Source organism: Chlorocebus sabaeus, chromosome 18 (assembly GCF_047675955.1).
Source record: "Chlorocebus sabaeus isolate Y175 chromosome 18, mChlSab1.0.hap1, whole genome shotgun sequence".
NCBI classification, from domain to species: domain Eukaryota; kingdom Metazoa; phylum Chordata; class Mammalia; order Primates; family Cercopithecidae; genus Chlorocebus; species Chlorocebus sabaeus.
In genome coordinates, this window is record NC_132921.1 from 14,581,216 (window position 1) to 14,596,281 (window position 15,066).

The 15,066-nt window shown below is 38.3% G+C and overlaps 1 protein-coding gene across 1 annotated transcript in view; it reads right to left on the bottom strand.

Moving 5' to 3' along the window:
* CDH7 (cadherin 7) overlaps positions 1-15,066 on the bottom strand; it is a 128,522-nt gene that overhangs the window by 77,082 nt on the left and 36,374 nt on the right. The window contains exon 2 of the mRNA XM_073006246.1: positions 653-947. Coding sequence (XP_072862347.1) covers positions 653-947 — 295 coding nt within the window. The remainder of the gene's footprint in view (positions 1-652; positions 948-15,066) is intronic.

A 15,066-nucleotide genomic window follows, 5' to 3' on the forward strand; every position in this document is an offset into this window, starting at 1 on the left:
TTAGGGATGCTGGGCTTAATACTTAGGTGATGGGATAATCTGTGCAGCAAACCACCACGGCACACGTTTACCTGTCTAACCTGCACATCTGCACATGTATTCCTGAAATTAAAATTTTGAAATAATCAGTGGTGGCATGTGGATGGCCATTTGTAGGTTCAATCATACTCATTACAATTAAACAGATCAGCCGATCCAAATATTAGCCTGGCTAGCCATCAATGGCCTTCTTGATACACTGGCCATAGAGAGATGTTTAGAACAATGAATCAATATCTTAATATCATGGAAAGAAAAGTAAAAGATCACCACTGGCCTGTGTCTGGAAGAATTCTATTTGTTAACCTCTGAGGCATCACTGTAATCATTTAAAAATATAAATAAATATCAAGTTAAAAAAATGTAAGATTAAAGTAATTTCCTGAAAACACTGAAATAGCTGTACAAAAACAATTTCCTAATTTCCCATACAAATAAATAAATCAGTTAAGTTAATGGATACTGGCCACCAACATGTCTCAAACGTTTCCCTCACCCTAACTGACAATTGCTACGTACGTACAGTCTATTCAGTACTTAAGGATGATTTAATTTTAAATAAAAAACTCCCCAAATCAGCCACAGGCTACAAAGCAGATTGTTCTTTACTTACCCACAGGAGACATTTCTGGAACTCCTGCCGTGTATGGGCCATCCAAAAATTTGGGTTCGTTGTCGTTGATATCCTGAATTTTGATGACAAACTCCGACTCGGGCTCCACGGGTTTGTTGGTGAGCCTGTCCAGAGCTTGAGCTCGGAGCGTGTAGTAGGCCTGCTCCTCACGATCCAGTCTCTTGGTGGCATGAATATCCCCAGTGTTCTCATCAATAATGAAAATGGAACTTGCCCCTTCGCCTGACAAGATGTATTTGATGGAACCATCTCCTTTATCAACATCAGAGTGAAGCTGGTGAAAAATTCATGTGAGATGAGATTAACTTACAAGAGAGTCAGCGATACGGAGATATGTAAAAACAATTCTTATGTCAGGTAGGAGTACACGAAATTTTATTGTTCTTGGAAAGATAAGCTGAACGCTTATTGTGCACAGTAGAAAGGCTATGAGAATGTGTCAGCTTGTACTTGTGAGCAAGACAATTTCATTTCTTCCTGTAAACAGTCACATTTCCAAAGGTATTTTATATCAGTCCCAAAGTTGGGAACTGATTGTAGTGTTATTTTTTATTTGATCTGTCCTTGCCAGTTTTAGCCATCTTATTTGAACAGAGCAGGCATTCAGTAAACATGTATAATTGGTTGATTTGATCTACTCCAAGCAAAGAAACTTTCTATAGGACATTTGTAAATCTAGTTCCAACATACCATTTAATACGCTTAGAAACCCCCATATTATTTAAGGGTGCCCTTCTCTCCCTCCTTCCTGCCCTGTCCCCACTCACACTCTTTTCTGTGATTAACAAGTGTGGCTGGATGTCCAGTCTCTAAATCTGTCTCCAAATCCTGTTCTGTATTTTAAAAATTGGAGCTGAAAAAAAAATGACACAGCTCTCTCAAGTAGGAATTTTAAATCAATACACGCATGGGACTTCAGCTAAACCCTTTCTTGAAATACCAAGAACTGCATTCGACTTGCATGATTAAGCACAGCATCAGCAGCACAGCAGTCCCTCCCGATTTGCGTTTCACATCTGGAGCTGTCCCTGCTGTATGTCAGAACATTATGCTGAACAGAGGAACCTCAGGAAACTCAGACGTAATTACACATTTTCCTGAACTTCATAACCTGAGAAACGCGCTACTCAATCTGTCATTTCAACAATCTTTCACCCCCTATAACTGCCATCATTCTGGGCTTTGGTTAATATGAATGTAAAACCCAATTTACCAAATAATAAAGCTTTTCGCTGCCCTTCAGAACTACGTTTGCATTTTTTAAAAGACAAGGTGCTAAAGAGACATAAAATATGAAAAAAAAAAAAACACTGAGGAAAGTATGGACACAGTACATTTTCATCCTTCCCTGGTAGCTGTTGAGGACATAGCTTTTTGTACCTTGAATTTCTGTAAATGATTGTTTTACTGCACTGTAACAGCTGTGCTTATCCTCTGCTTCCAAGTACTTGAATACCTGATTTATCTTTTGGTTGCAATGGGACTACATAATACAAAAAGTAAATTTCTGGCACCAGTTATAATTTAATTTTTTTCAGTGTGAATTATCTAGTGGATCCTAAGCCACACGTTTATTCAGTGTACGGAAAAGGTGTGTTCTTCAACTATTGTGAATTATTTAACTTTCTTAAGTCATTTTTAGGGTTATGACTATATATGTAACTCCCTCTAATTTATAATACTAAGGGTGAAATATAAGAATTATTATAGTTTTAATTATTAAGAACTTCCTAGATGTCAGTCACTATGCTTAACATTCTTTTTTTTTTTTTTTTAACAAAACAATACTTTTATTTTAGGTTCGGAGGTACATGTGAAGGTTTGTTACATGGGTAAAACATTATTTACATAGTAACTCATTCAATATTCACATTTGCCCTTAATCCTACTAACAAATGAGGAAACTGAGGAAGAGAAAGGCTAAGAACGTTGTCTGAAGTGGCCCAGCCAACTCTGGCAGACGCAGGATTATGAAAATCGGCAGGCTGGTCTAAAGCCCACATCCCCACTCCCTATAATGAGATCCAGCCTCCAGGATAGGAACTGTTGTGCTGTGTGCTAGGGTCTTCAAGAGTTGATGCAAAGGGGAATGTGAGGAAAGAAGGGAATATGCAACCAACCCCACCTGATCACCCCCCAAATCTTCAAGAAGCTCAGTGCTTCGAGTGGTTTCCATCTGTACGTTTTATGACTTACCCACAGGGTCCCTTCTTGCCATTACATAACAGTAAACTCCACCACACTCAGTAGCACAGAGCAAAAAACTTGCCTCCCAAGACAAATGCAGATGATGGATGAAAACAAGTTGTTTTTAAAACACGCTTCCAGTCCCTGGGCCGCTTAAATACTCAATGCTGCTCTCCTAAGGCTCCCTCACCCTCATCTGTGCTCCCATGGGGCGGCAGCTGGTGGTAAGTTATCTACACGTTACTGCTGACAGTGGCGTGCAATGTTAGAACATCCAGAAGACCACAAGAAATATCAATTATACATGAGTCATGTCTTTAATCAAAGCCTTTTTACACTGAAATCACATGAACGATTTTCATTTACAGAACAAACCCTTATGATTCATTTACCTAATTCCTACCAGCTGATCACTGTTTTCGTGGCATGGCGCTACAATGTCCCTGTGGTATTCCAAGTATGAGAAACAAAACAAATTTATTTTCTTTTTTTTTTTTTTTTTTTTTTAATTTATTTATTATTATTAAACTTCAAGTTGTAGGGTACATGTGCACAACGTGCAGGTTTGCTACATATGTATACTTGTGCCATGTTGGTGTGCTGCACCCATCAACTCGTCATTTACATCAGGTATAACTCCCAATGCAATCCCTCCCCCCTCCCCCCTCCCCATGATAGGCCCCAGTGTGTGATGTTCCCCTTCCCGAGTCCAGGTGATCTCATTGTTCAGTTCCCACCTACGAGTGAGAACATGCGGTGTTTGGTTTTCTGTTCTTGTGATAGTTTGCTAAGAATGATGGTTTCCAGCTGCATCCATGTCCCTACAAAGGACACCAACTCATCCTTTTTTATGGCTGCATAGTATTCCATGGTGTATATGTGCCACATTTTCTTAATCCAATCTGTCACTGATGGACATTTGGGTTGATTCCAAGTCTTTGCTATTGTGAATAGTGCTGCAATAAATATACGTGTGCATGTGTCCTTATAGCAGCATAATTTGTAATCCTTTGGGTATATACCCAGTAATGGGATGGCTGGGTCATATGGTACATCTAGTTCTAGATCCTTGAGGAATCGCCATACTGTTTTCCATAATGGTTGAACTAGTTTACAATCCCACCAACAGTGTAAAAGTGTTCCTATTTCTCCACATCCTCTCCAGCACCTGTTGTTTCCTGACTTTTGAATGATCGCCATTCTAACTGGTGTGAGATGGTATCTCATTGTGGTTTTGATTTGCATTTCTCTGATGGCCAGTGATGATGAGCATTTTTTCATGTGTCTGTTGGCTGAAGAAGTTGAATCCCTGAATAGACCAATAGTAGGCTCTGAAATTGAGGCAATAATTAATAGCCTACCAACCAAAAAAAGTCCAGGACCAGATGGATTCACAGCTGAATTCTACCAGAGGTACAAGGAGGAGCTGGTACCATTCCTTCTGAAACTATTCCAATCAATAGAAAAAGAGGGAATCCTCCCTAACTCATTTTATGAGGCCAACATCATCCTGATACCAAAGCCTGGCAGAGACACAACAAAAAAAGAGAATTTTAGACCAATATCCCTGATGAACATCGATGCAAAAATCCTCAATAAAATACTGGCAAACCGGATTCAGCAGCACATCAAAAAGCTTATCCACCATGATCAAGTGGGCTTCATCCCTGGGATGCAAGGCTGGTTCAACATTCGCAAATCAATAAACATAATCCAGCGTATAAACAGAACCAAAGACAAGAACCACATCATTATCTCAATAGATGCAGAAAAGGCTTTTGACAAAATTCAACAGCCCTTCATGCTAAAAACGCTCAATAAATTCGGTATTGATGGAACGTACCTCAAAATCATAAGAGCTATTTATGACAAACCCACAGCCAATATCATACTGAATGGGCAAAAACTGGAAAAATTCCCTTTGAAAACTGGCACAAGACAGGGATGCCCTCTCTCACCACTCCTATTCAACATAGTGTTGGAAGTTCTGGCTAGGGCAATCAGGCAAGAGAAAGAAATCAAGGGGATTCACTTAGGAAAAGAAGAAGTCAAATTGTCCCTGTTTGCAGACGACATGATTGTATATTTAGAAAACCCCATTGTCTCAGCCCAAAATCTCCTTAAGCTGCTAAGCAACTTCAGCAAAGTCTCAGGATACAAAATTAATGTGCAAAAATCACAAGCATTCTTATACACCAGTGACAGTCAAACAGAGAGCCAAATCAGGAATGAACTTCCATTCACAATTGCTTCAAAGAGAATAAAATACCTAGGAATCCAACTGACAAGGGATGTAAAGGACCTCTTCAAGGAGAACTACAAACCACTGCTCAGTGAAATCAAAGAGGACACAAACAAATGGAAGAACATACCATGCTCATGGATAGGAAGAATCAATATCGTGAAAATGGCCATACTGCCCAAGGTAATTTATAGATTCGATGCCATCCCCATCAAGCTACCAATGAGCTTCTTCACAGAATTGGAAAAAACTGCTTTAAAGTTCATATGGAACCAAAAAAGAGCCTGCATCTCCAAGACAATCCTAAGTCAAAAGAACAAAGCTGGAGGCATCACGCTACCTGACTTCAAACTATACTACAAGGCTACAGTAACCAAAACAGCATGGTACTGGTACCAAAACAGAGATATAGACCAATGGAACAGAACAGAGTCCTCAGAAATAATACCACACATCTACAGCCATCTGATCTTTGACAAACCTGAGAGAAACAAGAAATGGGGAAAGGATTCCCTATTTAATAAATGGTGCTGGGAAAACTGGCTAGCCATAAGTAGAAAGCTGAAACTGGATCCTTTCCTTACTCCTTATACGAAAATTAATTCAAGATGGATTAGAGACTTAAATGTTAGACCTAATACCATAAAAATCCTAGAGGAAAACCTAGGTAGTACCATTCAGGACATAGGCATGGGCAAAGACTTCATGTCTAAAACACCAAAAGCAACGGCAGCAAAAGCCAAAATTGACAAATGGGATCTCATCAAACTAAAGAGCTTCTGCACAGCAAAAGAAACTACCATCAGAGTGAGCAGGCAACCTACAGAATGGGAGAAAATTTTTGCAATCTACTCATCTGACAAAGGGCTAATATCCAGAACCTACAAAGAACTCAAACAAATTTACAAGAAAAAATCAAACCACCCCATCAAAAAGTGGGCAAAGGATATGAACAGACATTTCTCAAAACAAATTTATTTTCAAGAAAAATCACACAGTAAGACCTGACTGTGAACTTCAACCTGAGCTCTGACGCCTCATTTTATTAAATATTATGGGGTTGTCAGTTGTTCTCCATTACTGACAACATCAGAACTTAAAAGTTTCATACTGCTGGATTCTCCAATCATTCAACAATCAAATTCTTCCTCTTCTACTACCTACCCGTGCCCCACCCATGCCCCACTACCCCCGGCCCCGCACACATCCTGTTTCAGGAGCCCTAAACTTTACTATTCTTCCCATCGCTGACCATTTTCTCCCAGCTGGTACCATCACTAGGCTTCTAACCACTGCCAAAATTCACAAGCAGAAAATTGCTTGGAGCCTATATTCAGTGTCTTTGCAAAGTTACTCTAAGCATCTGTGGTTAAAAGGGACCAACTTTGAATTGTTAAAATGGGTACATAATTATCTGAGGCATTCAGACATTTAATCTGTGAGACTTTGTGCATTTTACTAATCCTAATAGGTGGAGTGAAATCCACACTCTTAGTAAAAAGCTCCTCTCTCTTTGATGAAAAAGAATGCTCAGCAAAGAAATGTTCTCAAGTGTAGAAATAGCAAATCACGTTCTTAAGTTGACAAGTGTCTAGTAGGCACGTGCACACTCACGGACACACACACACACACACGGACACATGCATGGACATCTTTGAGAATAACTATAACAACCCGAACAGAAAAATGTTACTCTCCGCTGTGAAAACCTTTGACCAAGAAAAAAACAAACTATGATCCTATAAAATGGTAAATAAGTACATAAGCAAAAGAAACAATGCAACCAAAGACAAGTATTTGTGCTCTATTTGGGGGCAGAACAGCGAATCACCTCAGTCTATTCTACTCACAAATACCCTTGCAAATGTGAACCTGAGATTAGCCTAAAAAATAATAAAAAAATATTAATAAGCAGATAAAACTTACCTTTACTGCCTGGGTTCCTAAATCATTTTCAAAGTATTTGTTTTGACTTCAAAGTAACTATTTACAGATTTTTTTTTTTTACAATGAGCACAAAAAGTGAGAGGCATAGAACCTTAGCTGAGTCTAGCTCATGATAAGGCAAAAGACAAGCTGAGGAGGAGGAACGATTATGTACATCCTGTGTCATTATGTCAGCATTATGTATTCATATGTAAGAAATATCAGACTCTCATAAACTACATAGACCATGAATGCAAATCACATTTTACATGTACCCTAAAATATATCCGTGAATAATCCATTAATGTTCCATCAGCCCCTGCTTGACAGAGCACCCCCCACCATGAGTCTATTGTATCTGAGCCCTTTTTCATTCATTCTGAACTATAATCCTCGTTCAGAATCATCAAACCTTTCACTTGGGCTATTGGAAAACACCTCAGTTATTTTTTAATTTAATAACTCACATTGTCTAGGCTGTCACAATCGAATTATTTCCTCTAACACATATATTAAATTCTATCACACCCCTCATTAAATATGTTTCTGTCCACAAGAGTATCTTTATTGATAAGTGCTGAAAGATAACACTGAGATATCATAATATATCATATTTGCACAACAATGTTAGCTCTGAAGGACTTTCATGATGGATCAGCCCCTGGGCGTGGCCTGGAGCTTCCCGATGGTCCAGCCAATTATGGCTGATTATTCCAGGAAGCATCTATTGCTATATTTATGCTTATTTTAGAGCCTATGGAAAGTACATCTGTGCTATTTCAAAGTGTATGGAACATTTACTGGGCTGACTCTTGATCTTCCTTCTTTGGCCTTTTCAGCATGCTCACCAAATATATTTAATTGCTTCCCATGGTCTATGGATTTAACCGAAAATTCTAGGCATGAGTCCCAATCTGATTCCATTCTATCTCCCTGGCCTTGTTTTTCCACCACATCTCACAGTGTAGTCTATGGTCCAAGCGTGCTGGACTAGTTTTCACTGCCTGAGCATGGCAAGCATTTCCCATGCTTCCCAACACACCCACTCACAGACATCCAATTCAGCTCGATGCAAGTTCCCTTTTTCTGAAGTTTTACAACTGTCCTGTTTATTTCCCATAGTTTCTTATTTCAATTTCTATGATAGAATTCATTTAATTCTGCTTTATATGGAAAAATCTAGTTATTTTTACATTCAACTTTAATTTATAAACTCCTTAAGAACTAAGTTCTTTTTATCACTATGTTCTACATCCTTAATAAAGTCTGTTGTATTAAATTTGGTAAATTTACAATCCACTTTGTAAAATAGCAGTATTTGTTTTATTTCAATTTCTGTCAAGTTTTAATAGCTTTTTAAAGAAAAACAAAACAAAACAAAAAACATCCTATATCTCTGGTTTGTTCTCCATAATCCTCTGAACCACTTAGATGGAGTTCAGATGCCTTGCTTTGTTGCTCATGGTAACACTTAGTGTATGATTTTGTACTTTCACACTTACATGTTTTTGTTCCCCAGGAGACAGAGCCTTGGTAGAAACAGGCATCTTTCTTATTCCTGTTTCCTCACCTTTTATACAGTAGTTCTCTCTCCCTTTTTTTCTCTCTCTCATAAATACACAGACATACACACATGCACGTGTGTTAAGGGAGGGTTGAAACCCACTTGCACATCCTTGGGTGCCAGAATATCCATTACCTTCATTAAATTTTTATCCACCTTATTTTTAAATTTAAGATTGTAGAGACCAAAACTAAAAGAGCAACGCACTGATGTTCTGGTGATCTTTTTACATCTATATAACCAGATTACACTTGATATGAACTACCTGGTCTACCACTTTCAATCCATCTGCTTAAATAAAAGTCTGAAAATGGAAAACATCCTCTATTTAGGAGATGAAGGTAAAAAAAAAATCAATTCAGTTTATTAATCAACTTTTCTTTCCTCTAGTACTTCTTAAATTCTGCTTGTTATTTGATCTTACTGATGATCTTGTGTTTACTACCTAAAGCTTAGCCATGTAAAATGGAGACAAATATATTCACACTTGAACTTGCATAATTGTGACCAGTACTTGAGATGATATGCTGGACTAGGATTCATAAAGGTAAATTATTGTAATGTTAGAGTTGCACTTTTTGATGTCTTTGCCTTTGAAAAAAATACTAAATTTTCATGCCACAGAAAGACCATCTACAAACATAAGGTGAAATTTTATGAAAGAGATAATATGTATTGTGAAAGCTTTAATATTAATAAATGAAACTAGAAACTAAAGCCTCTGTGATGCTCACTGACTTATTTACAATAAGGATGACAATAATTGCAGCTTTGTATTAAATGTTTCCTTAAAATGAACGTTGGAATAAGAAAAAATACATTGTAATATAAATAAAACGCATACTGGTGCTATTGCATTTGTGTCAAAAAAATGAAGTAATGCTAGCAAAGTAAAAAATGTGTTTTTCAGAGCAGTAAGTTAATCAATCTGAGAGTGATTTATATTAAATATTAATAAAGTATTAAAAGTAAATTTTACCACTGATTTACTTATTATAGATTCCTGACTTTTAAAATTTAAAAGTGTCTTCCAGATTATTAGAACCCATGCAGGGTAAGTCTATTAAAATTTTACAAGTTTACAATTATAAGTACAGAAAGTAGATTTAAACAATGATTGGCAGAAGTATAACTGCCTGAATATACATATGATAAACAAATTTTCTTTTCTCATAATGTCTTTTAATAAATATTTTCCACATACCACTGGATATGTTGCAATTATCAAGCTGTTGAAGAAATGTTATAGATGAAAACAAATGTATGAGTCATTTCTTTCTGGTTGAAGTATTCCTAATTTATAATTATTACTGTAATTCAAGGTAATGGAACACAATTTACTTGTAAAGCATCTCTAATGAAGACAGTGGTTTAAGAAGTAAAGATATTGTTTAACAAACAGGAATAAAGGAAAGAAATATAACTCAGGAAGTACATGGGTAATGGTAATATTGCTGAAAAATTCATTTCTTTTATTAAGTAATAAAAAGAAAAAAATACTACTCATATTGTTTTTATTCTCAGAAAAAGTGCACAGTAAGTCACTTGTGACAAACAGCCATTCTAGGGGGTCACAGTCCATTTTCTTAGAAGCAGAATGACCCAATTGGAAGGTCAATGCAAAGAAGCCCCAGGTATGGCTACTGAATCTCATTCTGCTCCATGTTGTGTTGTCTTGATGGTGCTTGAGTCCCAGTTTATGCATCTGTTATAGATCCATATCTGTAAATGGACAATTGGCTTTCAATGTTGGAGTGAGGATAAAATAAAAAGATGCATTTGGAAGTAATTTTGTAAAATTAAATTTTCCATCCATATTAACACATTTCCATATAGTAGTGTAATATACTTATCTGCATTCCTTAGGGAAAACAGTCCTGCTCTGGAGTGAAAAGGTCATAGATCTGTGCCTACGACATGGTTACTTAAAGCTTCACGTTCACAGACACAGCTTTTTCATCAGGGACCAAGAGACAGCAACTCAAAAAAGCATTCTTTATTCCACACAGCTACATTCACTTCCCTAAAGAAAACCCCACTCATCCTGTCTCTGATTGCTGTCTCCAGGCCAGATCTACAACTCTCACACAACTTAAGAAATCCGCCTACAGTCGAATTCTTAATGATCAGAATTGAAGCTGAGGCTTCATCTTCGCTTAGTGTAATTGTGAATGCTTCATGTTCTCTACTTGAGGGCTCGCCGGATAGGAGAGTACCTTGCTCTCTTAGTTGTAAACTCCATGAAATAGGCCAGAAGCACTTAAAAGCAACCCCTGGAGAGACTCAGCTTTTTATCAAAAGAATAACTTTTAATTTTACTTTTTAAAATGAGACCGGTTGAGCAGGAAATGTATATAACCAAGGCAAAAGCAACACCACTCAAAGTGAGGTATCTGTTTTTTGGAATTAAGATAAAAACAGAATTTGAGATGAATGGCCTAGCAACTGTTATAGTAAGCTCACCAAATAATTTCATGTCTGTTGAACCCAAATACAATGATAAAAATAATGGGAATTGATTTTTTTTATCTAAGAAACTTATTTTTATTGCATTTTACAAAACCAGCATCAAGTGACAATAGTATAGTGTGTTCTTAGAAAACCAAATGTGTGTACAAAAACACAACCAACAACAAAACACACCTTGGCCTTTCATCACAGATCCATTGAGAAGCACTGGGCCCATGAAAAAAACCCTACATGAAAACTGTTTTCAATGCTTCTAGGCAAAAGTCCATCTAACACTTCTTCCCTGTCATAACATTAGAGATGACTGGAAGATACCATGATGAAGGCAGAGAGCAATCTGAGAGCTCATCTTTAAGATTTGCACAAATGTTTTGTACCTGGCATTTTGGAGAAGGTATGCACGTACATGTTGCAGATGCCAATAGCATAAGGTGTTCGCAAACTGTTTCTCGGAGTTGTCTGCACTACAGTGCTTTGTCCATTAGAAAATATCAACGATAACAGCTAAAGCAACGGAAATAAAAGTTTAGAGTCTCCATTTGGTTGAGGGGAGAAAACGTCAACACTTGTGTAATCTAAAGAGAGAATTTTCTAAAGCATCTTTTCAATTCTAATATAAGAATAATATTTGTTCAATGTGGTCTAATGGAAGCCAATGCCTGGACAAAGATATGGACAAACACAGAATGTCAGAGATAATGCAGAACAAGGAGGGCAAACTAAAAGGAGCTAGGTAAGAGGACAGATGGTGACTTAGCCACAATTCTTTTTTTCTTTTATTTTTTGTTGGGGGAATGGACTCTCGCTCTATCGCTCAGGCTGGAGTGCAGTGGCGCAATCTTGGCTCACTGCAAGCTCCACCTCCCGGGGGTAAGCAGAACACTGAAGACCAAGAACCAAAGGATCAGAATGGGATTGTCCTTCTTACCTCACTCCTATTGACTCACTGGGTGTTGATGTGTGCTTCTCATTTCTACAGCAGGGTGACTCTACCAGGTTCACAAGGTATGTCGGTCCCATTCTCTTGGGACTCCTGGCACCAAGGGACCAGCAGACTAGGACAAGTGTCACAATTCTGGTAGGTGTAACCTATCTCGATCATCAGGAGGAGGTGGGCTTCTGTTATCTAATGGGGGCTTCTGTTAGTATCTGGGCACTAGAGTGTCTCTTGATGTTCTCTTGTCCATCTTAATGGCAAATGGACAAGTGAAAGAACCTGTCCAAGGGGGAGCTGGCGATGAGACGGATGTAATGAGTACCACTTGCAACCTGGAGATTCTTAATCTTCTCGTGAATTCTAGCAGGAAAGAGGGCCTAACATATTTCTGCAGAACTGTTTCCTGAACTTACTACATGAAGCAAGTGGATATGAGTGGTGCAAGGGGCTGATTCTAGGGCATGTCATGAAAGCCTCCCAGATCCCCTCCCTGCTCCACCAAATGAAACACTGGTGTGCTGGTGGCCAACACATCTCAGCTAAGTCCTTTCCAAAAGTCGTCCTCAGTTGAAGAGAGCCACCTTGACCAAAGGTAACACCTCTTTCTTAAGAACAGGCTACATCCAATGATGATTGGCTGCCGTGAGCCTTTAAAGCTCCTCCTTCTCCCCTTAACTCAGGACAGCTATGAAGACCTTTCCCTACTCCTGAACTCTCCATAAGGTCAGCCAAGTCCTAGGCTGCTTTGTTCAACAACTTTTACTGCCCAATCCTATTTCCTTCTTTTCTCCCTCACAAGTGTTTATTCCAAGAATGCACTCGAATAAATTCCTTACGGGCAAATCCACCCTGGGCCAGGTCTGTTTCCTATGCAACCTTACCTGCAGCATACACACACATTACCAACTCAGTAACTAATGAATCACAGAGCTTGGCTCCTTGGTACTCATGCATACCATGCTCTCTCCTTCAGAGGCACAGGTGATAGAGGGGAACATGTATGTCATTTGTTGACAGATGTGTACTTGTTGATAAGCAGCAGCAGCCACTGAAGTAGAGGCTGTCAAATGGCAAAATTCGTAAAAGTTGTAGCCCCAGGCAGTGAGTCACTCGTTTCTTTCAGTAGATATCTGACATACTCTTATTTTTCCATGCTCTCAAATGCTTTGATTTATGGAAACTTCACACTGTGAATGGACCAATCCCAAGAGCATGAAGGATTCATTCTGGTGTTTTTCATTTGAGAAGAGAAAGAAGCAAAATCGTCTTAGCTCTGGGAAGCCAGCGACCCAGTTTGCATGCCTTCCTCCTCAGTTATCTGTGTCAAGGGTTGAGTATCTTATGCTCACTCAAGTGCTGTGATGCTCAGATCACACTACTGTTTAATTCAATCAGAATATCCATCCATAGTCCCAGCCTTTTTTATTTGTAAAAGCTTCCTGGGTCAAACTAGTTAATACCCAAGGTAAGAGCCACTGGCCTAAAAAGAAGAGAGAAATACAGAGGAAGTTTGAGGACAATGTCCTTCCATTGTACTATCATTTTGAAAGACAGAGGAGAAATAGGGTTATTAGCTAGCTATAAAAGAGGGAAAATAAGCATGTCTGCAGAACGTTTGAAATAATTTGCTGAGAAGGTACAAATGTTTAAAAGCTTACCTCAAAAAGTCTCTGGCATAATTTCAATTTCAAAACACTAAAGCTTCCTAAATGAAAAACAAACCTGGTTCACATAACAAGACCCTCCATGGAATATGTAATTGTCTCTTCTAAAATAGAGCTGATATAAAGAATAATAAGACTATACTCTAGCCCACGTGACCTAAGGAGGCCTGAGAGAGGTTTTCTTCTCTAAGCAAAATATTATTTAGAAATACAGAGGAAAACAAAGTCTCCTCTGAGCTCTCTCAGGGACTCATCTTTGCAACCAGAGAAACTTCCATCCCCTGCTTTCCTGCACACTAACAATCTTGACTGCAGTTGTTAAGGCCCTAAGGATAAACATTTTCATAAAGAAATGTAATAAAATGGGCAGAAATCAATAGGAAGAAAAAGGGAAAAAAAGAGAGTGATGTGGAAGAAACAAGCAATGACCATAATAAAGTCAACAATTAGGTTGATGTGAGAATACGACATTCTCAAATAGCCATTAATATTATCCCATGGACTCTGGAAAGGTATACTGGCTTTCCAAGAGAGATTGGCCATGATTTGTTGTTGTTGTTGTTGTTGTCGTCTTTGCATATTGGCTGCTCTGGTGTTAACAGGAGGCCACCACTAACACTGCCTGGAGAGAGTCGACCACATCACGGAACTGACGAAAAGGCAAGGGAGAATCAATAACACTATTGCTTGAGGAAGACGCTTTCTGCAAAATTCTGTTTAGCTTTTCAGCTGTTTAATTTCTGTTTAGATTTTTGAACTGTAATAGGTGTCCTATTTTCTTAACGGCTACATATATTTCACAGTTTGACTCTTCACTCCTTCTGCTCAAATGAGTATCAAATACAGAAGTATATTCAGTTATTTATTAATCCACAGAACTGGGATTCAAGATGAATCAAACAACCTCCTCAGTAACATAATTAGAATTGCTCAAGCGAGTCAGCATGATATTAAAACTGCTTCAAGCCTGTGTTATGCGCTAACATGCACGAGAGCCATGGGATTTGGGGTCTCATGCCCTTGTGTTGCTCTGATGTTGGGCAACCTGCAGCCATCATTACTTTCTCTGGTCTTTACTTTGTTCATCTACAAAACAGATTGAACCAAGGGGTCTTAAAGATCTCTTCTATTCCCCAAACTCTGTACATCTCATCTAAATAAATGTGAGTAAACTACAATAATTAACTCAGTCAATAAATATGTAGTAGCTACCTAACGAATATTGTACATCCCAGGAATTGCACAAGGCATGGGGGACTAAGTTCTGGGTGTGTAATGTGGTCTTATTTTAAAATAGTTTATAACGTGACACATAGGAATTGTGTAGTTACGCCACCTTGGGAAAGTCAGGAATGTTTTCAGAACATGTTCAGACTACTGTATTCAAAAAAAATTCTTCTATAA